The following is a 20,759-nucleotide window of genomic DNA, read 5'->3' as shown; positions in this document are numbered from 1 at the left end:
GCTTCGTAGTAAAAAGAAGTACGCGATAAACGGGAAGGTCACTCGCTCCGTTCAGCCGCCATGATGCTGACTCACATCAAATGGCAGTCTGTGGCGGTTGGCCAGTGAGGTCACCCGTCACATGCTGCTCTGCAGTCGCCGTGATTGTGAATAGTGAAAGTTCTCCGAATCCAGTTGAACAAATATCGTCGCATGTTCATTCTTGCGGCGGCACGAATAAGTGACTGTTGTTTTTGCTGTAGTTTTCTCTTCTCGGACTCCGCTAACGTCTTCGACAATTATAGCATGTTAAAATAACTTTTCTTTTCCTTTCTTCGCTTTGAATTTGAATGTATTGTTCAGCGAAATTAGAATTTTTGGACTTGTTTGCGTCTCTTCTTGAGCGTTTCTGACACTATATGCACTATGGCATCCCGCCAAGTAGGAAGTGGCCGCGGAATTCGGCCAAATCCAACTGAACGGCCTCCTGATCGCCAAGAACCAAGCGGTTCTCAGAGCCAGACTTCTCAGACTCGAGCCCGAGATAATCAGGCTACTACCCAGCGAGTTTCTACGTTGCCACTGGCACCTTCCCGTGGCGATCGAGTGTCTGTGGTGGAGCAGTACAGTCGCAGGAATCGTCCCCATGGCTCTCCAGGGGGCTCTTCCGATTCGGGGTCTCAGAAAGCCCCGTCTCCATCAGAACGCACCCGCTTGGTGAGTTTCCCGCTGCGGTGTTTTGGGGTTTCAGTTAGGGCTCCGAATAATAATAGATATCTAATTGTAATAAGAGTCGTTTTGTGGTACAGTGTGAGAGTTATTTTGCACGTGTGACCTGACGAACCGAAATAACTTTAATAAGATTAATATCCATCACTCGTCAGGGCTAAGGTAAAAGCCAACTTTTCATCCGCTGTGCAGTTTTGTTTTTGTGCGCAGTCCTCGATGGAACGTGCCCGACATCGAGCTGCTCATCTCCGGGGTAATCAGTCGCCGGAAGGAGAGTGAGTTTATTCATTGTCATCAATGACACATGGGTTGTGGTTATCAGTGTTTATATGCACTTGTTAATTCCAACAGGGAAGCGTACACGCGGGAACCAGTGCGGCCTCTGCATCGACAGGAAGGTTTTGCTGCTCGTACAGGTGAAGCTGCAAACGATGAAATAGAAAACAAAAACAAACAAGACCTATCATCATATGGATTAGGAAAATGTTTGAAATGCTAAATAACGACCGGTTACTAACTTCGTTGTTCAGAACTCGTTCCTCGTGGACGCTTTGGCGGAGCGGGCATTTCCGAAGAAAATCTCCGGACTCGTCCGGATAAGTTCAAAAACCAGAAAGCTGGATCACGTATGTATACAGTACTAGCGTTCTCAGAAAGATCTTGTTGATAACTAATTTTGCACTTAATCTGGTTGCATTGGTATTTTGGATTTATAGGAGATGAGGGCGTGAGCGTGAAGTTGCTGGCTAACTATGTCAGCCTCGACAGCAAATGGGACACTTTTGTTGTGTTGTTCGATGTCCAGTTCGAGCCGGCAGTGTTGGATGGCCGTCGTCGGCGGGAGTACGTTAAGAAGCTGATGCAGGAAAACCGTGTTGATGAGGTATCGTACGCCTACAACCGACAAGCCGGATTACTGCTGCAAGGTTTGGCGGCCAATCGGATTGGCGAGGTGAGCTACAGAATTTCCAAAATATTGTCGAGCACAGATGGCTTCAGTTCTTTGGTGTGTAGTCTGTGGAGAAAAGTTTCGCAATCAATGGAGGACATGAAAAATGCCGAATTGCGCGAGCTCGGGTGATCAATCAGAATGACCCGGAAATTCTGTTTGTTTTGAATAACTTCAAAAATCGGTACGCTAAAACCTCTGCAGTTCAAAGCAGTTGTTGGACATCTGGCTGTTTATCGTTTTCCGGTGTGTTCGAATTGTGAGATGTATTGTAGCTGGTTGGATGAAAACTTGAATCTTTCAATGATCAATCGTTGCCACTACGATCCACAGAAGAAAATACTGGTCAGCGACGGCACCGTTCGGTAAGTATAATGGCAGTATTTACTGTTTAGTGTAAAGGCGGTGTCAGTGAAAAGATTGTGTCACACAGGGTTACCCTATGGCCAGGATTTGCGACTGCCATTGGATTCCATGACCACGGCATTTTGTTGAACATCGACAACCGATTCAAAGTTATTCGGTACGAGGGAATTTTGATAGTTGATTCACATTGACCGTCATCAAACGTTTTGACATTTGACCGGAATAGGCATAACACTAATGTAGTAGCCATTTGTTAGTTTTCTCTCTAGGAAATTGGTTTGTCATCAACAGAATTGTTGTATAGGGAAGTTACAATGTTTGAGCTTATTGACGACGGGTTCCGTCGATTTCGCGGAAGCAGACAAGAAGTTGAGCAAATGGTATCGGAAGAGATCGTCGGAAGCATAGTCATCACCCAGTAAGTGGTTCTGCTTTGACGAAGATGTTTAGAAATCATATGATTAATGCCAGTAAAGTACATGCTGTAGTCTTCCGGACAATTTAAATGTACAATGTACGTATGTGATGTGTTTTGCACTAACGTGGGCACAGCAGTGATGTTTCGATCTTTACTGCTTCCTAAGATGTAGAACTATAACAGTGAGCATTATTTTCTAATTTCTAGGTACGCTGATAAGCCTCGTACTTACCGAGTGACAGGTGTTGACTGGGGTTTGGAACCGGCTACTGCTACGTTCGAAAAGAATGGTCAAAAAATTTCATTGGCAAATTACTTCCGCGAAGTAAGTTAAATAAGTTTTTGCACTCAGGTATTTCAACAGTTAAATTAGTGTAAATCTGCCAAACGTATGGATTGCATGATCGGTCGTGATAGTGTGCTTTGTCCTAGCAATATAACGTAACGCTTCGGCAAACACACCAGCCAATCCTGCTGGCAGAGGAGTCTGGAGCGGCTCGTTTTCGCGTTCAGGGAAAGGAACGCAAGGTTATGTTGGTGCCAGAGCTCTGCAAACCGACGGGGCTTACGAACGCCATGCGTGACAACTTCAGGTTCATGAAAGAGATGAGTAATCACACACTGCAGGCGCCAGTCGATCGAATGCGCACCCTCTTTGACTTTATGGATCGACTGCTAAGGTAAATGAACGTTGCAAGTCCTTTGCGACAATGTTATTGTAACAGCGGTACCTTCTTTTTCAGGAACCCCGATGTAAACAAGTTCGTCCAAAGTTGGGGAATAGACTTCGGTGAGGACTTGCTGGGTGTGCGTGGTCGTCAGCTCAGACCAGCTGCCTTACTGCAAGGGGCAAAAAAGGTACGACTTTCGAAATTCGTGTTACTTCGTATGCGTTTAACTGAACTTTAGTTCGTTGGTAAAGATTACTGACCGTCAGTGAATTTCTGTTACAGTGTACACTTCTTTGCACAGAACCCGTGTATAGATTTCCTAATTTTAGGTGACATACGACGCGAAAATAGCGGATTGGCAGAAGGATATTCGGGCATCCAAGTTTCACACCCCACCGAAGGTGATGCCTGCCAACGAAGTCATACTTGTGTATCCGCGACGCTTCGAACACGGAGCTAGAGGGCTCTTTCAGTCCCTCTGCGAGGTTGGAAGTCCTATGGGATTACGATTTGGGCAGCCAGCCACGTAAGTTGTTCTGGATGGAATGATCGTAAATTTGCTTTTGTATTTGTAAAGGTCATTGAGTTTTTTAAGTAAAGACTTTGTTTTCAGGTACACTTATGAATATGATCGGGATATTTTAGAGATTTTGCGGAAATATGTGAGAAAAACCGCTGAACTGGTATGATCAAAATGAAGCGCCTATATTTTACAAGTGTTATTCTAGTAGTATTAGCGTTATAGAATTACTTTTCCTGGTTTAGGTTATCGTAATTTTGCCAAGCAAAACAAAGACCAGATACGACGATGTGAAACTATTTCTTTGCCGAGAACTTCCAGGTGAGTTCGCAGAGAAATTCTGGTGTAGCGAAAGGTATTCAGAGAATTCAGAGTTAGGGTGAATTAGCTTATGTGGTATCTTGCAGCGGTCTCTCAGTGCGTTGTACAAAAGACGCTGGAGAAGCAGGCGATGCTGAAAAGTGTGGCGACCAAGATTGCCATTCAGATTGGTGCCAAACTGGCTGGAGCGCCATGGGCGCTGGATATGAATCGCTTTGCAATGGTACAGACAGATTCAGTAACATCAGTATATGAATACAAGAAAAAGCATAAATACAAAAGAGGCGCTTTAATCCGTTCTACAGAAACACAATATTATGTGTGTTGGTGTGGACACGTTCCACGATTCCGGGAGCAGGGGTGCTTCGAGATCTGCAGTTGCTGTCGTTGGTACTTTGAATAATGCCAGTACGCGTTTCAGCAGTACAGTGTTTTTCCAGTCATCTCGACAGGAAATCAGTGACGATTTGGCGAATGCTGTAAAGAGTGAGTTAGTAATCAAAAGTAAATCAGCTGTCTCAGTAATCAAAAGTTTTCTAAATTATCATCTTCGTTAATCACAGAACTCTTGGATCATTACAATTTGGCTGAGAAGGGTTTCCCGGGACACGTGATGTTCTACCGTGATGGTACAAATTAACTTCTGTTTTAAAAATTAAAATGGCTACATTAATACATTTTTTAATGCGTACTTTGGAGACTTGTTTGGTGCTTTCTCTGTGATTAGGAGTTGGAGCTGGGCAGCTGGAGACAGTGTACAGAAACGAAGTCCAAGCTGTCGTGAAAGCGATTAGAGAGAAAAGTCCGCAGTAAGTATCTGAATGCATGACACATTTTAAAAAAGTTTATGACACCGACATAGGCGTATTTGCTCCTCCGCCATATTTGCTAACGTAGTCTGTAATTAATAGAGCAAAAGTGACCTTTGTCGTTGTGACCAAGCGTCACAATACCAGATTTGTTGTGGACACAGATGACCAGAGGATGCCGTTCGTGAATCCTTTGCCGGGAACGGTCGTGGATAGTGCTATCACGAAACCTAATCGGTAAGTTGTGTGGATTGGCTATAGTTTACTTGTGAAAGATTTTGCGTGCTTCAGCGTTGGTTGTTCATAGGATGGACTTCTATCTTGTGGCACAGACGGTGCGCCAGGGTACGGTGGCACCAACGTACTACCATTGCTTGTTCGACGATTCTATGCTGAGTATCGATCAACTGCAGCAGTTTACATACGCTCAGTGCTGCATGTACTTCAATTGGTCGGTAAGTTAATGCCTGGAGACACCTTTTATACTAACGGGACATTTATCCTTTATTCCTAATGTTAACAATATTTTCTGTAACAGGGAACTGTCAAAGTGCCGGCGCCCTGTCAGTACGCCCACAAACTGGCTTTTTTGGTGGGGCAGAGCATTCATGATGTTCCACATCAGGATTTGGAACAGTTCTTGTATTACTTGTAAATGGAAGTGTCGGCTTTGGAAAGGAAGGCTTAGGCATTAAAAGCGAAAATTGTGTACGTCGTTGATTGTTACTTTATAATTGTTATCACTTCTGTTGTTAATTTTAGCGCCATTCGGTGTAAATAATTTTTGGTGCACCGTTGTTAAGGATTTTATCGTGTCATAGAGTTTTTTGTCATAGATATCGGTGAACTCTGCGATAGTGGCAGATAATTTTTGTGAGAGAAGGTTATTGCTTCATACGTACGGTCTTTTTGTTTGAAATGTGAAAATGGGACATTACTATTTTGGTAGTAATTTTTGATGATTAAAATGGAAGTGCCGTTAACGCGGTTTGAAAGGGTTAAGCATTTTAGTTTTATTTTGTGTATTTTCGTATCGCATGCATTTTATTTCTGTAAACAAGTTGACGGAGATTCAAATAAAACATGCTAAGTTGCTAACCGGTAAGCGTAGTTCAACACAATACTTAAAAGCAGGAAAGCCGCTTTTAAGTTGCTTCTTCTGCAGCTTAAATGTACATTTGCGTTATTTTCATTAAGATAGAGTACTAACAACTCACCCAGTTGGCCCCAAACGTGACTCCGGGACTTACCGCATTTTAAGGCGATGCATTACAACTGCAGTTTGTCGTGGACGAAACTGCTCAGAATTCGTTAATGAATAAACGTACATACGTGGTAAAGTATTAATAGAAACTTAATAAATTTAAGGTACAGTATGTAAGCAAGCTACAAAATTCGCTGGTTTAACCATGAAACTGAACAATCCGTTTTCTCCCAGAACATGGAGTAATTCATCCACACGAGTACAGGGCTACAATGCTCGTACAGATGCAAATATAATAATTATGTTAGCAAGTAATTATTATTGTAAGTGCTTACTTTTAAATAAGTCTTTTAATGGTTGCATGGCAGTGGGCGTAGACTCCACCTTAGTAAATAAGTAGAACTCTTAAGTTTTGCAAGTCATTAAGCGATTGTTTCTGGGAAATGCCATTATTATAATCAAATGTTTGTGCATTTTCAGTTTCTGGTAAAACAATTTTTTGACTATGGATACAATAGAGAAGGCCTCGCGACGCGTAAAGCAAGTTATCGACAACGAGCTGGGAGATTTGTTGAAGTGGGCTGGAAGCCAGACTCCCCAAGAAAATGAATACACTCTTTCGACTTGGGTACCCAGACACCTGAGAGGGCTTCTGAAGTTTGTCAATGATTTACGCTTGGGTGAAGGCAAAGGTCAGAATGGGCGACGCATGCAGGTATAATGCGTGTATGTGCGGACAGTCGCGTGCAAGGTGTGTTATGGGGATTACTTATGGTTACTTTTCAAGGAAGAAATCTCCAAAATTGACAAGGCCATTGCCAAAGGATTATCGCCTTATGACCGCAAGAAATACATTGCAAAAGTGACCTATATGAGGATACTGGGAGTGGAAGTACCGATTGGATATCAAGAAGGACTGGTATTTTTCCGTATTTGTGTAGACGCCATGAGCTATGTAATCGTACGAATCCGAAGTTTTCTGTAGAGATTAATGGCATCGGACAGCCTGTGGGACAAGCAAATCGGCTATTTGTATGTGTCGCTCGTATTTGATAACAAACCGGACATTCAGCGTCTCGTCGTACAGTGCCTGCAGAATGATCTACAGCAGCAAGCCTTATCGCATCCCTACGTGCACCAATTAGCGCTGAACCTAACCGCCCATTTTCAAAATCCTGAAATTTCCCATCATATCTCCCACACTCTGGACAAGTTCCTGTGCTGCAACGACAGCATAAGCGGGACACAACAAAGTGCTGCTTTGTGCCAAGATGTCATTGTAACGATTGACCCTGATTCTGTTACGAACGGCAAATGGTTTCAGCAAGTGTTTTCCTGGTTGGAGTCTGGGAGTTGTGACACTGCTTCAACTGTGCTGTCACTAGTTAAAACGTTGATCACCACCAAGCGGAATGAATTCGGCGTTTGTATTCCGCAGCTGTTGATCTATTTCCAAGACACTGTAAAAAAGCTGCAGTACAGCGCAACGAATACGTCATACTATAATTCACGTGTTAGTCCACAAGGATTCGTCGAGCTATTTGAAATCTTTGGCAGTGTACCACTGAACAACGCAGAAGAGTCTACTCTAACGGAGTGTATTAAACAGCTGCTGTTGTATGTCGCGGCTGTACGCGATCCACCGCGATTCAAAAAGGTCACCGATGAGCTGGAAACCGGTTTTACTGAAAGTCCCATGTTTGGCCAAAGTTATGAATGGTTGAAGAAAGCTTCGTCCTACCGACAGGAGACAGTTGTGTTTGCAGCGCTGCGTCTTGTGTTTAAGCGACTGTCCAGTCTGGAGTTGATGAAGGAGGGATTGGATTATTACGCACGGTATTTGCGTGACGATAAGGAAATGACAAAGAAATGGGCCCTCAGTGAAGTTCTGCAGTATGTGAGTGCTTCCGAAGCGGGCTTTGCTTTGCTGAAATCGCGCGAGCGATGGTCTATTCCCGCTTTGATGGAGTGCTTGAAAAACGAGTTTTCTGATGATATTCGTAATGATTTATGTGGGCTGTGCTTTAAACTGAGCACACTACCGGAAGAGTCGAACTTGTTGTGCCAGAAAATTTTGGAATTTGTGCGACGACAGCTGAGCGGACTGAATGTTGGACGTAGGTACAGTGTATATACAGCGAGATTTGCTGCCATTCTTTTAAACATTTAGTGTCGGCTGTTGATTAATTTTTAACGGATCAGTTTTTGACAACTAGATGCACCGTGTTCTTACTTGGTGAAACTGCATAAGGATGAATACAGTACTAGTACTTTAGGGAAAATTACACCAATGTATATTGTCACATCATTCACATCCTATCTAACTTATACGCACTGAAACCGGCGTTTGTCCCGTATTGTCGTACTGTGCTCAGCTGATTGTTTTTGTAGGTATTTCCGAAGAAGTTGTTCTGCTATACGAAAAATCGTTGATATCGTTCCAGAAATTTGCATATATGGTTATTGAATTAACCGACTGTGCGCCTGGCCAAATAAGCAAAAGGCGCTACACCTGACGACAACCGGCATACTCAACCCATCGTTGCCGGCGCAGTTTGCCACCAGTATATGCCTTCTTCTGGAAGATAAAGTGTCAAAGAAATTTTCTGATTCCATCGTTCAGTTGGCTGTCATTATTATTGGAGCACTACAGCATCGTAACGCGGGAAATGTCCAACAGCCAGATCAAATCGTACATTTATTTTGTGACCTTTGCCAGCGCACCGGATTAAGTCCTGCCACGAAAGCCTATCTTGTACTATACATTTCGCTGTTTAGCCTACAGTTAGATAGCACCGCTCTTCGTAATCGAGCAGTTATTACTCTCAGAAATGTTCTGGACAAAATTAATACACCGCGAGAATATCAAGCCTACCAGAGCTTTATGCTAATTGACGACACCATCGCCAACAATCAAGCACAGCTGGAAGCGCTGCGATTTATTTCTAGTTGTGTCGATAAGCACGATGACCAACCAGTATCCAGTATTCGCCCACGACCGCGTCCAAGTTCCTTGGCGGGAGATCCGTCCTCAATATTGCCTTCAAACTCATTGTCAGAGTCAGAGACGACCCGAACAGAACCCTATCCCGATGCATCACTTCCCTTCGAGTATCGCTCATTTCACTGGGATGTGGCCCAACCTAGTACCGCGCAAATTCCTGTTGCTAATCCGTGGGAACCGGGTTCGTACGCGTCAGGCTGGACGCCTACACCGGTCGTTAGCCATCAACTTTTGACACGTAATCAGAATTTTTACCCACCGAATGCGCCGAGTTCCGCCGGTTCCATTGCGTACGCAGCTGGACCACCGGGGTGGACTCCGTCCAGTATTTCCACGGCTACCAGTGCTGATGTGTCCCAGTCCGGCAGTGGGTTTTTGGGTTGTTCCAGTGCGGATGCGCTGTCCAATCCTTGGGGCAACCGTAGGTTATACCGTTATCTCGTGACTCTCGTGTTAAGTGATACGGTTCTCATAAAAGATAGTATACATAAAGTACACAGGCCAGTACATACAGTACACAGGATACTGTAAAACAACGCTTGTAATATTCTTGACCCATAAGAATAAGGGTTCGCTTTTCTATAGAATTGAACAATTGCAAATGATTTTAACGTGCTTCTACACGTTTTTTTATGCAGAGATCCAAATGGATTCGTTTGCGCCGATAACAGGTCCGACAATCTCAGGAGATAATCATGGCGACCCCGTTCCGAATACGTTTGGTATTTAGTAATTTACCATTGTTCGAAAAAAAACTGTACTTGTTCAGAACTCTACCTCAATAATTCGTTGTGTTAATCAGAGCCTCCTGGAAAAATGGCACTAGCTCTAGTGCCATATGTGCCTGCAGACAGTACCGGAACCGATGCCCCGGAACTATCTGCGTACGGCAACAGCGGCCATATGCATCCTGAATTTGATCCTCTTCATCCAGCTGCTGCCGTCAACGCGTCCAACTTGTCCCCTGATCGTGCGTATTGTAGATTATAAGGCGTCGTTAAATCGTTATTTTTCGAGCTAATGCGGGTACATGATACCTCATAGTCGCTCAAGTGTCACAGAATTCGAAGCCATATCTTACTCATAGAAAACCGTCAACCACTAGAGTAGTACGGGGATTTAAGAATGAGCTTTTATGGTTTAAGAAATCGCAGTTATTGTCGCTACTCATCCTGACCGTCCGTCATGGCTGATTACAGTAGTAAAATTTTTCAGAGGTCAATCTTATGGATTTCGAAGCAGCGTCGCCTGACTTCCGATCGCTATGTCGAAAAGAACATTCCACAGACAGCTCGGCTAACCACAACGCACGTCTAATGCATCCTCCGCCTCTTCCAGCCAGACCAGCCAACATAACAGCCGGACTGTCCGGACAGGATGTATCTCGGAAACGCACACCGCCGCCGCCTCCCCGATCCGGATGGAGCTTTACAAATCCCTGGCGCCAGTTCGACTTACACAGCGTAATCCAGGGTCTGAACCTAACAAATAATGCGGCCAGTGCCGACGACAAAAAAGCTAACGGTTGAAGCCAATCTCATAACTTCGGAGCAAAAGGCCTCTTTTTGTAAATTTTTTTGTTTGTGGTTTGTGTATCTACATCAGGATGTTGCTATAAGGACTGACGAAATGACCTTTGTCCTTTGTGCCCGGTTTGCCGCCATTTAAGATGATCCATCACGACGTGCCTTGTCAAGGTATCAATTTGTTACAATTATCAATTCCACAAACCGGCTGCACTAAAGAAATCTGTTTACTACTAAATTTACGAAATGACTTTAGTAATTTCATATTACTAGAACACAGATTCATTTCGATTTGGAATTGGCGGTTTTTTTCTGTAAGGCTTTTGCAGGTTGTTTCATTTTCTTTGTTTGTTCGTAGAGTTTTCTTGTTGTGTAACCACGCCAAAATCGCTGTATTAGCAATGCTGCCGCTGTTCTCTTCTCATGTAGTTGCCCAATTCTGAGTTTTTGTTCGACACGGGAATTGTGATCGGCCAAAAGTATTGCGTATTCTTTTCCGACAATATTTATTTCTGTCGTTTTCTGCGTTTCGAGATTATGTGCCGCGGACTCCAAATCACCTGTTACTTGATTGAACTCTTCCTGTCAACAACAAAATAATGCGAACGATTCGATTAATTTTTCGGTATCTACAGAACAGCTGTGCAGCAAAGATCTTATATTTATGTACAGTAATTCCTGATTAACAGCGGCATGTAACACTAACCTTAAGGTGGAGGGTTTTCTTTAACAGAGTGGTTTCCATTGTTTTGATATTTTGCTGTAGTTTAAAAAGTTTCTTACATTCTTCCTTCATTTTAAGGAAGCCCTGAATCAAAACGTCAAGGTTTTAACAATATATTCCACTTTGAACGCAGTAACGCTAACGTACGTATTGTAGATCTAGTAAGTGTTTATTACTACAATCGACAAAATGTTTCGAGGTCAAATGCAGTAGAAGTATTAGTACCGTAGGAGAAATACCGATGCAGTTTTAGAAAGAAAATAATCATATTTATCGCATTACAACAGGAAGCAGCATAAGTTGTTAATTCTAAATTATTATTATTATGGAGTACAGCTAATCTTCTTATCGTAATTAATTAAATTGAATTTGTAGCCACAGGAAATGTTATTACGGAAAGCTATTGTAGTTGACTACTAAATATTGAATAATACGGGAATAATACTACCTTTTCAACACATTCTCTAGTTATACTCGAAGACTCTTCTACGTTCTTCGTGCATTTATTTATTTTCTTTTGTGCCGGTCGGAGTCGTCTTCGGCTCGCGAAGAAATCAGTTTTCCGACTTCCGTACGTTTCTTCCGCACTTGCGACAAACAAGAGAACATTTTTGTCTGGTGAATCTGGATATTTCGATATAAGCCATCGACGAGCCGTTTGTTTTTTCGTAACTCATTCAGGAAATTTTGTCTCATTTCTTGGCATTCTTGGAGCTTATTGAGTTCAAGATTTTCAACTGCTGCAGACTTCCGTCTCAAAACGCTATGTTCGTATGGAGTCCTTTTGCTCTGCTTCGCAACGTTCAATAATATTTCTTCAGAGAACTCTGCAACACAAAGAAATCAAAGCATTACACCATTCCTGTTTCCTTTTAACGTGCACAGCTGCATTAATTTTTATTTTACTTGGTTCTGAAGAATATAAAACTTTTTCACTCCAGCTGACCATTGTAAGGTACGTACAGCTAATACGTACTTTATTGTAGAAGTACTGCATAAAATCAGGCCCTATTTAAACAATGTAACAGCACTTTCATACGATTTCCTTTCTTCTGTTACAGTATTTTGATTTTAATATCAATACTTTCTTTAAGGCGGCTTTATGGTAGTGACGCAAGCAGTGCAATGTAATCAGATTTCTGTATATTGTGTTATATGGTTTGCTGATCATGACGTATTTTTATTATTGTCAGGTGACTACAGATTGAGTCAGTAATAAGGAGTTTTTTGGTACGAGTATTCAGTTGTAATCCATTTTTATCGCTGATTAGGTGACGCAAGAAATTAAGTAAGTAATAATGTTTACATACATGCTTTAACAGATTCTGCACGGTGACTTGTACAGTACGTAAGTTTGTACTACATTTATTACTACGAGGTCAAAATACAAAATCTCGTAATCAGTATTACTGCCTGCTCACGCGAAACATACTTATATAATTATCTAATACAAAATAAAAATTTATATTGAGGCGTTCAAAAACATACGGTTTCAGCAAATAATGAAATTGATATTGATTATTTAAGTACTCTGCATTTCACTTATGTACGCCATACTCGACACCCTTTAAGGGCATAAACCGAAAGATACCTTGTGCAGGAGGAGAACTTACTAGACAATTTATTATTATGTACGAGTAGCTGCTGTCATAAAAACGTATGTTTAAATGGTATTAACTTGTTAAGTTCGACACACTTACGGTGCAGTTTTCCTAAGAAGAGAAACAACTTCAAGTTTTCATCTTGGAGTTCTCTGCATACGGCTTCCGTTTGCTGTAGCAATCGTCCCTGCCCTTCCAGCTTGTCAGCCACAAGAAAACACCGACACAATGATGAGAACGTTTCCTCCAGTGCCAGCAGCCCGCCCTGATCCGTGCTCAAGCACTCCACGGAATTAATATTATCATCCAAAGCCACGTCGACGCTAAGAGATTCTGTTGACGATGGCTGTCTTAAAGAAACGAAACCGGAGCCATCATGCCCGTCACGGGTGTCGCACAATATGTATTGTCTGCTATCCGTTCTATGCAGACAGCACCCAGTTTCCGGTGGCACAGGAACATGAAAAATTAGGTGCAACTGCAGTTTGATTAGCGCCAACAATCGGCAAACATGTTCTTCCAGAAAATGCAAACGCTCACTGGAGGTTGACAGTATTCTCGGGAGCAAGCATGCAATATGTAGTCTCGTGACCATTTCGCGAAGAACATTCCGTATGCGACTAGAGTCCAGACGGTGTGGAACATGAGGAACGGTACGCGTTATCGTATGAATATATTCTTGCTGCGCCAACGACATTGACAATTGCAACTAAGTGGCGATTTGAATAAGAACAATTGGTCTTTTTTAACACGTCAGTTTATGTAGGACAGTAGGATCACAAATATTACCTCTGAGAGCTGCAGCTTTCGTCTCGTTTATGCCGGTATCAAAGGTAGATTCATTGTTAATATTATATAACGACTTACGTACTGCCATTAGCAGTATGGCAGACATTGACCTTTCCGCTCTTCTAAGTCTCAGCATGACCTTTGCGCTATTACCATTATCACTGGACTTTTAACAATATGCAGTGTAAGTTGGTTGTATATTTTGAAAAGATTATCAACATAATTGTTGTTTAAAAGTAGACAAAATAACGTCATGCAAAATATTACATAAAACAACAAGCTTAAGAGCAACTAAAAGAATCATTCGGAAATTTTGACAATATATAAAACATGAATTATTATTGCAGTATGCACTCAAAACATCAATAATAATGAATTCGATAAACCTGCAACAAAAGTACTCGACAGGACTTAAGATTTTAAAATGCGTAATAAGTAGTTTAAGTACCGCCCTCCTGGAATTTAGGATCGTCCTTGCCGCTACTTACTACGGGAAAATTTTGAAAAGATAGCACTGGCTGGCACATTGACGCAAAAATTTTTTAGTTACTTTGGGCGTCTCAAAGTCTCAAAATAAAAAACAATCTGTAGCCTTATACGAGTGAAGAAAAATAATGTTATACGAGTTGTATGCTGCTGATGGTGAGTCCAGATGATGAAGTAGGCTCTGACGAAACCACGGACTTCTCATACGTACCTAACACTACTCTTTTTTTAACGCTTATCTATAATTCCGCCTGTGTAGTTGTGCATGGTACGATTCGAAGTAGAGTGTTTACTTTTTAGTTCTGATCACTTCCGAATTGATGAATTTAGGTTTAGATTTAATGGTTTAACGTCCGCACACATTCAGGGCAAGAACCCAGTTCGAGGCAGCAGACACTCACAACAACAACAATTCTCCAGAGTACACACTACACAGTACACAGTATTTCAGATCAAGCTTTAAACAAGAACAAAGTAGCGTATTTAAACACCACAACTCAGTACAATACACCCACTGAGCCCACTCCCTTACAAATATACATTTGTTGGTCAAATCTTATCTTATTCTTATGGTTAGGTTATGGTACGTTGTCCGGGAATTTTTTACCGTAAGTCCGTCGAGCAAAGAGCCAATTACAATGGCTTACATCAAAGTCTCTAAATGTATCATTTAAGGTCTAAATGTATCAATGAAAAAGTTTATGATTTTATCAAATTAACCCTAGTTAAAATTTTTTCTTCATCCTTAATTCATTCTGCTTGAAAAGTCAATGCTGTGCCTGTAGTCTGATAAAATGAAAGGTCATTACTCGTAATTTACCGCTATATATTGTTACACCAGGCCTCTCGCCGGCACTTCAAACTGTTCTGTAACTAAAAGCCTGTTTTGTTTCGGAGGTTAGTTTGCGATTGAGTCGAAGTTATGGGTATTCTATTCTTTAACTTTCGTGCAAGGAGCTCAGAAGATTCCATTTATTTACCGAACACTATGAACTTCGAATCTGTTGGTTGGTTTCTTCAAAGCAAAATCACTTCAACTTAAAATTATTTACTTGGAATGGCCAAATCGTACATAGGGGGAAAGAAACCCGCGAACTACAACAAGAAAATCAACAAGAAAATCTCAGTTAATTTATCCAGCCCTTCCATCCGTGCCCTTCCTTCCATCGTTGCAATACTTACCTGCTAGACCTCCTACTGTACTTATTTATTTAATTGTTAAAAATCTCGGTTAAGTAAAGATTAGTGACTTCGAAGTCCAAGTTGATGGCATAAGAAAGACCAAGATGGTTTCTTCGTGCTTTCAAAGACCGTTTCAATCATTAACATGGGGCTGAATGACCATTGAGCAAGTAAGTACAGTACTAACAATGGAATTATAATTAATTATAAACTTTGAAGTACCAAACGACACTCAAAAGTCAGAAGCGTATTATTCGATCGAACTGATGTGAGTACAGTACAGTACTACTGCATTAAACGGGGCAACGGCTACTGACTGACCAATCACAAACAAACAAACAAACTCAATCGAGCTCCAGATTCTCGGCCAGATCTGACGGTGATTTCCGCGATCTGACTTATGAGTCCACAGCGGACAAATTACACTCTGCAGTAGCCTATTAAAAACGATTTAAATCATTCCTGCTTGGCAGTTTGAGAAATATGTACTGTACTTCAATGCTTCGTATAGGTTGAGGCCATCGGAATGTTGATCTTTGACTCGAAAAAATCAAAAATGCATAGGATATTTCTAACACGTGACAAGTTGCAGCCACGATAAAATCTAGTACGTACTTGTACTGTACTTTATACTTGGCTAGTAATGGCTAGTAATATAACTCATACCTGGCTAGTAATATAACTTTATACCTGGCTAGTAATATCTATATAACTCATGTATTACGTACTGTACAAGTACCGTAATTAAAAATTTTTGTATTAGATGACTCAAAGACATATTTTTGTACTTTAAAGTACAATGGCTGCGCAGCTGGAGTTCACTGTCAGACGACCTACGTTTGTACTACGCGCATATAAGTACTACTGTACGCAGTGACGCATCTATCTATTCCAGGTGCGCTGGAAGCTTGAGCGCTGAGATTTCCGCTGAGCAGAGCTGAGGCCAGGCTCAGAGCAACGAGCGATCCGAGGTTATCCGGGTTCGAAAAAACCGCATTCCAGCGCTCACTTTGCACACAGCACGAGTTGACACTTCAATCGAGATCGAATCTTTACATCCATCTTCTTTGTTTGTGATGTTATTAATAATATTTGCTGCTTGTGGTTGAATTTGATTCAGTTTAAATTGAAAGCTTTTAATTTTCTTACTTCAGGATGGGTGAGAATAACTGGGCGAAAGCATTCGAGCTCGATAGCACGATGTTCATGCAAACCGTACCGGGTATGTTAGCGAGAATGCTGGGAACTCGTTTTCTCTGACTGGAACCACTGCACTACGATTCATTAATTTATTTATTTAAATACTTGTATTCCATAACTCTTAGCAAAATTCTGTTCTTTTGCATTTTTTAATTCTTAGTATTAATGGTGATGCTCACCCGCATTACCCCAATGATTTATTGGCGTATTGATTATTTTTAGAGCCATGTTTCAAGCCCAAAACCTACAACGGTATGATGTCGCGTTCCGCTTCTCCGTATTCAGCGAAAATGTCCAACATGAGAATGGTCAGCAATTACATGAGCAAGCAGCACAGTGTCGATTCGGACCTGTCACACTCGTCCCGTGGCAGCTTCATGAGCTACTCCCCGCAGCCGTCGATGTGTGGTTATCAGCAGCCGCAGAATCCGTTCAGCTTCGCTGAGGTACCAGATGCGGATTTTCAGCGCATGGTTCCCTCATGTCCATCGCCCGTGGAAAGCGTCGGCCGCGTCCCGGGAATGACCTTAAACGGGGATCCGCGGTGGAGTGGCGATCTGTGCGTCGAGCGTCAGGCGCAGGCCTATCGTACGGCAGCCTCGGGCGCCACGGCAGCGGCTGTGTGGAGCGGCGTGTTGCCTCCGCGCAATACCAAAGGATCCGCATTCTCCTGCAAAGTAAGCCTCAGTACTCTGTATATTAATTAATTAGCACTAATTGTCCAGGAAGTTACAGTACCTGTTGACCGAGAAGGATTGAAATCATTCAGTCATTTCCAGTAAAGTATATATGGATGCCTTTTGGTTACGAGATGGAATACTTGTATGCAGATCATTACAGTTAACAAAGCAATTTTTCAGGTGTTTCTGGGTGGCGTACCGTGGGACATTACTGAGCATGACTTGCAGATGGCGTTTGGAAGGTTCGGGAATCCGAAGATTGAGTGGCCGGCGTCACATGAACAGAGTAGTCGTAATGTCAAAGGTGAATCTGGTTTCCTTCTGGTTTATTGATTGTATTTGTTATTAATTCTGATGGCGCTAGATTGCGGCGTTTTCAGTACAACTGTATGTCATACATTACTGTATCTCAAAATTTCAAGTTAAGAATAGCAGTTACTGCCAGTTTTTCATGCTGCAATGAAACCATCTTGATTGTGATTTGTGGGTGAAAGATCTAATATGTAACGAGTCCAAATTATATTACATGCACTAAAATATTAAATTTTTATGTCTTTTCAGGACATTTGTATCTGATTTTCGATACCGAAAAATCGGTTAAGCAGCTGTTAGGATCGTGCAACTACGATTTTAACCAAGGCCACCACAACTGGTACCACAAAGTGGCCAGTAAGCGCATGCGAGTGAAAGAAGTTCAGGTCATTCCGTGGCAGCTGGCAGATGCCAGCTACGTGCGCAACGGGTGCATGACGACGTTCGGTACGAAGACGGTCTTCGTGGGGAGCCTGCATGGAATGCTCACAGCGGAAGGGCTCGCAAAGGTCTTGGATGACCTTTTCGGTGGAGTCGTGGCTGCTACTATCGACACAGGTTAGAGGCGTTCGTTAGCAGATCCATTTCGCATTTTTTTCAATCCAGGTCGCTTGGTTATAATCCTTAATAGAGAATGGTTGTTAGTCGTAAACAGCTTCAATTGCCCAGCAACAATTGAGCTCTAAATTTATTCGGTGTCTTTTGGATATCTGACCGTTCATTAATTCAAAAATCATAGTCTAGTAAGTTGAATACTGTACTAATCAGTACAGCAGCCGGGTGGGTTGGGAACTTAGGGTATCTAGAGTAAGCTCTTAAAAAGGCTTACTAACTTTTTTTGAACTTTTTTCAAGAATTTAGCCAGCAGTTTCGTTTTTAAATTACGGGCTTTACGGCTATACTCACAAAAGCGAATACTGCCTGTGCTGAATCTTACTAGCCCTACACGTATTCCTAAATGCACATACGGTAGAAGTATTGTTATCTCGTAGTACTTACGTTAAATCACGGAGGCTTTGATATTACTACTGCTACGTACAATGCTGACACTAATTGTGAGCGCTGTTCCTCAAATTTTCAGTTTTTAAAATCATAACATACGTTTTTCCAGGTATTGCATTTTATCAGTGTTGCTTAAGAAGGGAAAAGAGGCTTTGCGCTACCTAGCTGATGACAGCGCAATCCAACAGGGTTAACTTATGTCCGAGGCTGTTTTATAAGACTGTGGGCCTTTTCAGTTATTCACTGTCATATTATAGCTGTTGTTGAAGCGTTTGTCGCGATAAAATAATAAACTTCTAAATTTGTACATATCACACATCATCTGATCATCGCATTAGATTTATGTAATAATAGTATGCCAGGGATTCTTAACATACGTACTGTCACTTTTCGATAGATAAATACAAGTATCCAATTGGATCTGGCCGTGTGACCTTCAATTCGGAAGACAGCTACATGAGAGCTCTTCGTGCGGTGTTTGTGGACCTGCGCACTCCGAAATTCAACAAGAAGATCCAGATCGACCCGTTTCTGGAGGATTCGCCGTGCAGCATCTGCAATCATCAAGTGGGCCCGTACTTCTGCCGCGATCTGCACTGCTTCAATTACTTCTGCCACGCTTGCTGGTAAGTAACCGCTATTCCGAAATTGCAGTACTCCGCCTATTATCACCGCCGCCGCCACCGCCTTGACGCACTAGAGTAACTGTAGCTGAAGAGTTTCATATTAAATTTTTGCTTTTTAGGCAGTGGCAGCATTCAGCGGACAATATTGGCCATCATATCCCGTTGATGCGCAATCCCCGTCCATAAAGGGATATGTATTCCTGTCCGTCCTTTTTCTACCTCTTATAAACCCGTACGATTAGCAGTATCCCTCCTCTTCACTGACCCGAAACAGCCAAAACGGTTATTTTTTTTAGTTACTATGCCTTTAATCGGCGCCAAGCTTTTATTTAAATTTATTTTAGTTTTGTAATTAAAATTTCGTTTGTTTAATTTTTGGTTTTATAAGAATTTATTGTTCATTTTCGTTGTTTTCAATCGTACATGTGCGAACTGGTTCATGGTGCCCTTCTTTGTTCATAGCGTTGTTAGTTTTGATCCATCTTATAGAATTGTCTTCATGTGGTTTGATTCATTTTTCAGTCATAATTTTTGATGGTTTAATCTTTAAATTATTTATTTTTGTTCCTTTTCCGAGTGTACATTTTTGGCATTCACTGTCTTTTTCCTTATCTGTTTCGAATCCGGTCTGTTTTTGATTTCTTTTTTATTCCAGGTTTTTTTTATTTTGCATTTTTGTATATAATTGCTATTAAAGCTTTATCAGTTTTCGACGATGTTCGTACAAATAACAAAAGCACTGGCTTTGTGGTGTTATGCCAATATATTTAGCGTCCATTCCTGTTAGGAAGTCAAGCCGAGCGCATGCGAAATAACTGGGAGTCGTGGCGAATAATGATTACAATAAAACTGACAACATACAGAGGCAAGACTACCTAGACTAGAAAAAAACGGACTAGACTACCTAGCGTCTGTAGACTTCCTTGACACATTCTTACAGCCAAAAAGTAGTCGAAAAGAGGCGACTCAGGTGATCAGTTCTTTTTAATGATTAAGAACATTATTCTGAAAACAAGATTTTAGTTACAGTATTAGTGGAAAACGAAGCATTGTTATTCGGCAGAGTCAGGCTGACGATGTACAAGTACGTGTTAAGGCGGCGTATGTGATAATTCGGTAAGTAAATCTTCGTTAAATGTGATTGCGAGTTCATTTTGTTTTGCAACTAGCGGCACCTCGCGCGCCGCACGCTTACATCCGGTTTAACTTATGGACAAACTCCGAAGACCGTTATTCATTGTATGATTGTCCAGTTCCCAAAAAAACTGCGCTATTCGATCAACGTACTCGTAGCTCCAGATACTACATGCAGACTTACTAATTATTCAATAGAAATGTTGCGTCTCACAAGTCAGTTTATTGAACTGCCATTTGCAAACGTGACTAGTGACCATTCGACATTCAAAGTTAATCGGTTTTGTGATATTGTGAACATTTCTTAATTGTACCAATAAAAATCGCACAAGTTTTTGCATTTTTGTTTCTACTTCACTTGACTAAATTTCAAGAAGACTGTACCGTGTTAAATGTACAGCTGCGTAAAAGATGTTCGTGTGGCTGCCAACCTAGGTGTATTCCGTTTTTATAAGGCGGTGTCAGCGTTGGTGTATACGTTGTGATTGCCATGCGCACGCTTGTTCAGTCCTTCGACAGTCAATGCC

At 41.7% G+C, this 20,759-nt stretch overlaps 4 protein-coding genes across 11 annotated transcripts; 3 read left to right on the top strand and 1 right to left on the bottom strand.

Moving 5' to 3' along the window:
- The first annotated feature begins 21 nt into the window (after positions 1-21).
- LOC129585670 (piwi-like protein 1) lies at positions 22-5,802 on the top strand. Its single transcript, XM_055478448.1, has 22 exons — positions 22-696; positions 919-983; positions 1,060-1,124; positions 1,239-1,334; positions 1,425-1,660; positions 1,723-1,841; positions 1,933-2,022; positions 2,091-2,180; positions 2,328-2,441; positions 2,649-2,766; positions 2,874-3,121; positions 3,185-3,299; positions 3,442-3,638; positions 3,726-3,795; positions 3,878-3,953; positions 4,040-4,176; positions 4,259-4,439; positions 4,517-4,582; positions 4,681-4,762; positions 4,865-4,999; positions 5,070-5,217; positions 5,301-5,802. The coding sequence occupies exons 1-22, from the start codon at positions 406-408 to the stop codon at positions 5,415-5,417; spliced, it is 2,856 nt and encodes a 951-aa protein (XP_055334423.1). The 5' UTR covers positions 22-405; the 3' UTR covers positions 5,418-5,802.
- A 575-nt stretch (positions 5,803-6,377) lies between these two features.
- On the top strand, positions 6,378-11,105 carry LOC129585720 (AP-2 complex subunit alpha-2-like). Of its 4 annotated transcripts, none has more exons than XM_055478525.1 (7): positions 6,378-6,681; positions 6,754-6,885; positions 6,952-8,083; positions 8,358-9,391; positions 9,609-9,692; positions 9,773-9,940; positions 10,186-11,105. In XM_055478525.1, the coding sequence occupies exons 1-4, from the start codon at positions 6,472-6,474 to the stop codon at positions 8,480-8,482; spliced, it is 1,599 nt and encodes a 532-aa protein (XP_055334500.1). In that variant the 5' UTR covers positions 6,378-6,471; the 3' UTR covers positions 8,483-9,391; positions 9,609-9,692; positions 9,773-9,940; positions 10,186-11,105. The 4 variants fall into 4 exon arrangements, with proteins under 4 accessions (XP_055334500.1, XP_055334501.1, XP_055334502.1 ...); XM_055478526.1 differs by having other exon boundaries at positions 9,773-9,949; XM_055478527.1 differs by having other exon boundaries at positions 6,952-8,087.
- LOC129585723 (uncharacterized) lies at positions 10,549-13,728 on the bottom strand. The gene is made up of 4 exons (XM_055478535.1): positions 12,921-13,728; positions 11,669-12,047; positions 11,203-11,304; positions 10,549-11,078 (listed from the first exon to the last, which is right to left on the bottom strand). The coding sequence occupies exons 1-2, from the start codon at positions 13,516-13,518 to the stop codon at positions 11,728-11,730; spliced, it is 918 nt and encodes a 305-aa protein (XP_055334510.1). The 5' UTR covers positions 13,519-13,728; the 3' UTR covers positions 10,549-11,078; positions 11,203-11,304; positions 11,669-11,727.
- Positions 12,744-19,849, top strand: LOC129585722 (cytoplasmic polyadenylation element-binding protein 1-like). Of its 5 annotated transcripts, none has more exons than XM_055478534.1 (8): positions 12,744-12,851; positions 13,021-13,474; positions 16,174-16,500; positions 16,701-17,155; positions 17,339-17,462; positions 17,720-18,028; positions 18,870-19,098; positions 19,218-19,849. In XM_055478534.1, exons 3-8 carry the CDS (start codon positions 16,434-16,436, stop codon positions 19,282-19,284), a joined length of 1,251 nt encoding a protein of 416 aa, XP_055334509.1. In that variant the 5' UTR covers positions 12,744-12,851; positions 13,021-13,474; positions 16,174-16,433; the 3' UTR covers positions 19,285-19,849. The 5 variants fall into 5 exon arrangements, with proteins under 5 accessions (XP_055334509.1, XP_055334507.1, XP_055334505.1 ...); XM_055478532.1 differs by having other exon boundaries at positions 12,785-12,877; XM_055478530.1 differs by having other exon boundaries at positions 12,795-12,877; positions 13,000-13,474.
- The last annotated feature ends 910 nt before the right edge of the window (positions 19,850-20,759 follow it).

Source organism: Paramacrobiotus metropolitanus, unplaced genomic scaffold (assembly GCF_019649055.1).
Source record: "Paramacrobiotus metropolitanus isolate TYO unplaced genomic scaffold, Prichtersi_v1.0 Parri_scaffold0000018, whole genome shotgun sequence".
In the NCBI taxonomy this organism is placed as follows: domain Eukaryota; kingdom Metazoa; phylum Tardigrada; class Eutardigrada; order Parachela; family Macrobiotidae; genus Paramacrobiotus; species Paramacrobiotus metropolitanus.
This window is presented reverse-complemented; position numbering and strand designations above follow the sequence as displayed.

Coding starts and splice junctions, on each gene's coding strand:
- LOC129585670 (XM_055478448.1), top strand. CDS start 406: ATGGCATCCCGCCAAGTAGGAAGTGGCCGCGGAATTCGGCCAAATCCA. Junction 1,335..1,424: donor AAACCAGAAAGCTGGATCAC/GTATGTATACAG, acceptor TTGGATTTATAG/GAGATGAGGGCGTGAGCGTG. Junction 3,122..3,184: donor TTTATGGATCGACTGCTAAG/GTAAATGAACGT, acceptor CTTCTTTTTCAG/GAACCCCGATGTAAACAAGT.
- LOC129585722 (XM_055478534.1), top strand. CDS start 16,434: ATGGGTGAGAATAACTGGGCGAAAGCATTCGAGCTCGATAGCACGATG. Junction 17,156..17,338: donor GATCCGCATTCTCCTGCAAA/GTAAGCCTCAGT, acceptor GCAATTTTTCAG/GTGTTTCTGGGTGGCGTACC. Junction 18,029..18,869: donor GGCTGCTACTATCGACACAG/GTTAGAGGCGTT, acceptor ACTTTTCGATAG/ATAAATACAAGTATCCAATT.
- LOC129585723 (XM_055478535.1), bottom strand. CDS start 13,518: ATGTCGTTGGCGCAGCAAGAATATATTCATACGATAACGCGTACCGTT. Junction 12,048..12,920: donor CTTCTTAGGAAAACTGCACC/GTAAGTGTGTCG, acceptor TTTGTGTTGCAG/AGTTCTCTGAAGAAATATTA.
- LOC129585720 (XM_055478525.1), top strand. CDS start 6,472: ATGGATACAATAGAGAAGGCCTCGCGACGCGTAAAGCAAGTTATCGAC. Junction 6,682..6,753: donor AGAATGGGCGACGCATGCAG/GTATAATGCGTG, acceptor TTACTTTTCAAG/GAAGAAATCTCCAAAATTGA. Junction 8,084..8,357: donor GAGCGGACTGAATGTTGGAC/GTAGGTACAGTG, acceptor TTGTTTTTGTAG/GTATTTCCGAAGAAGTTGTT.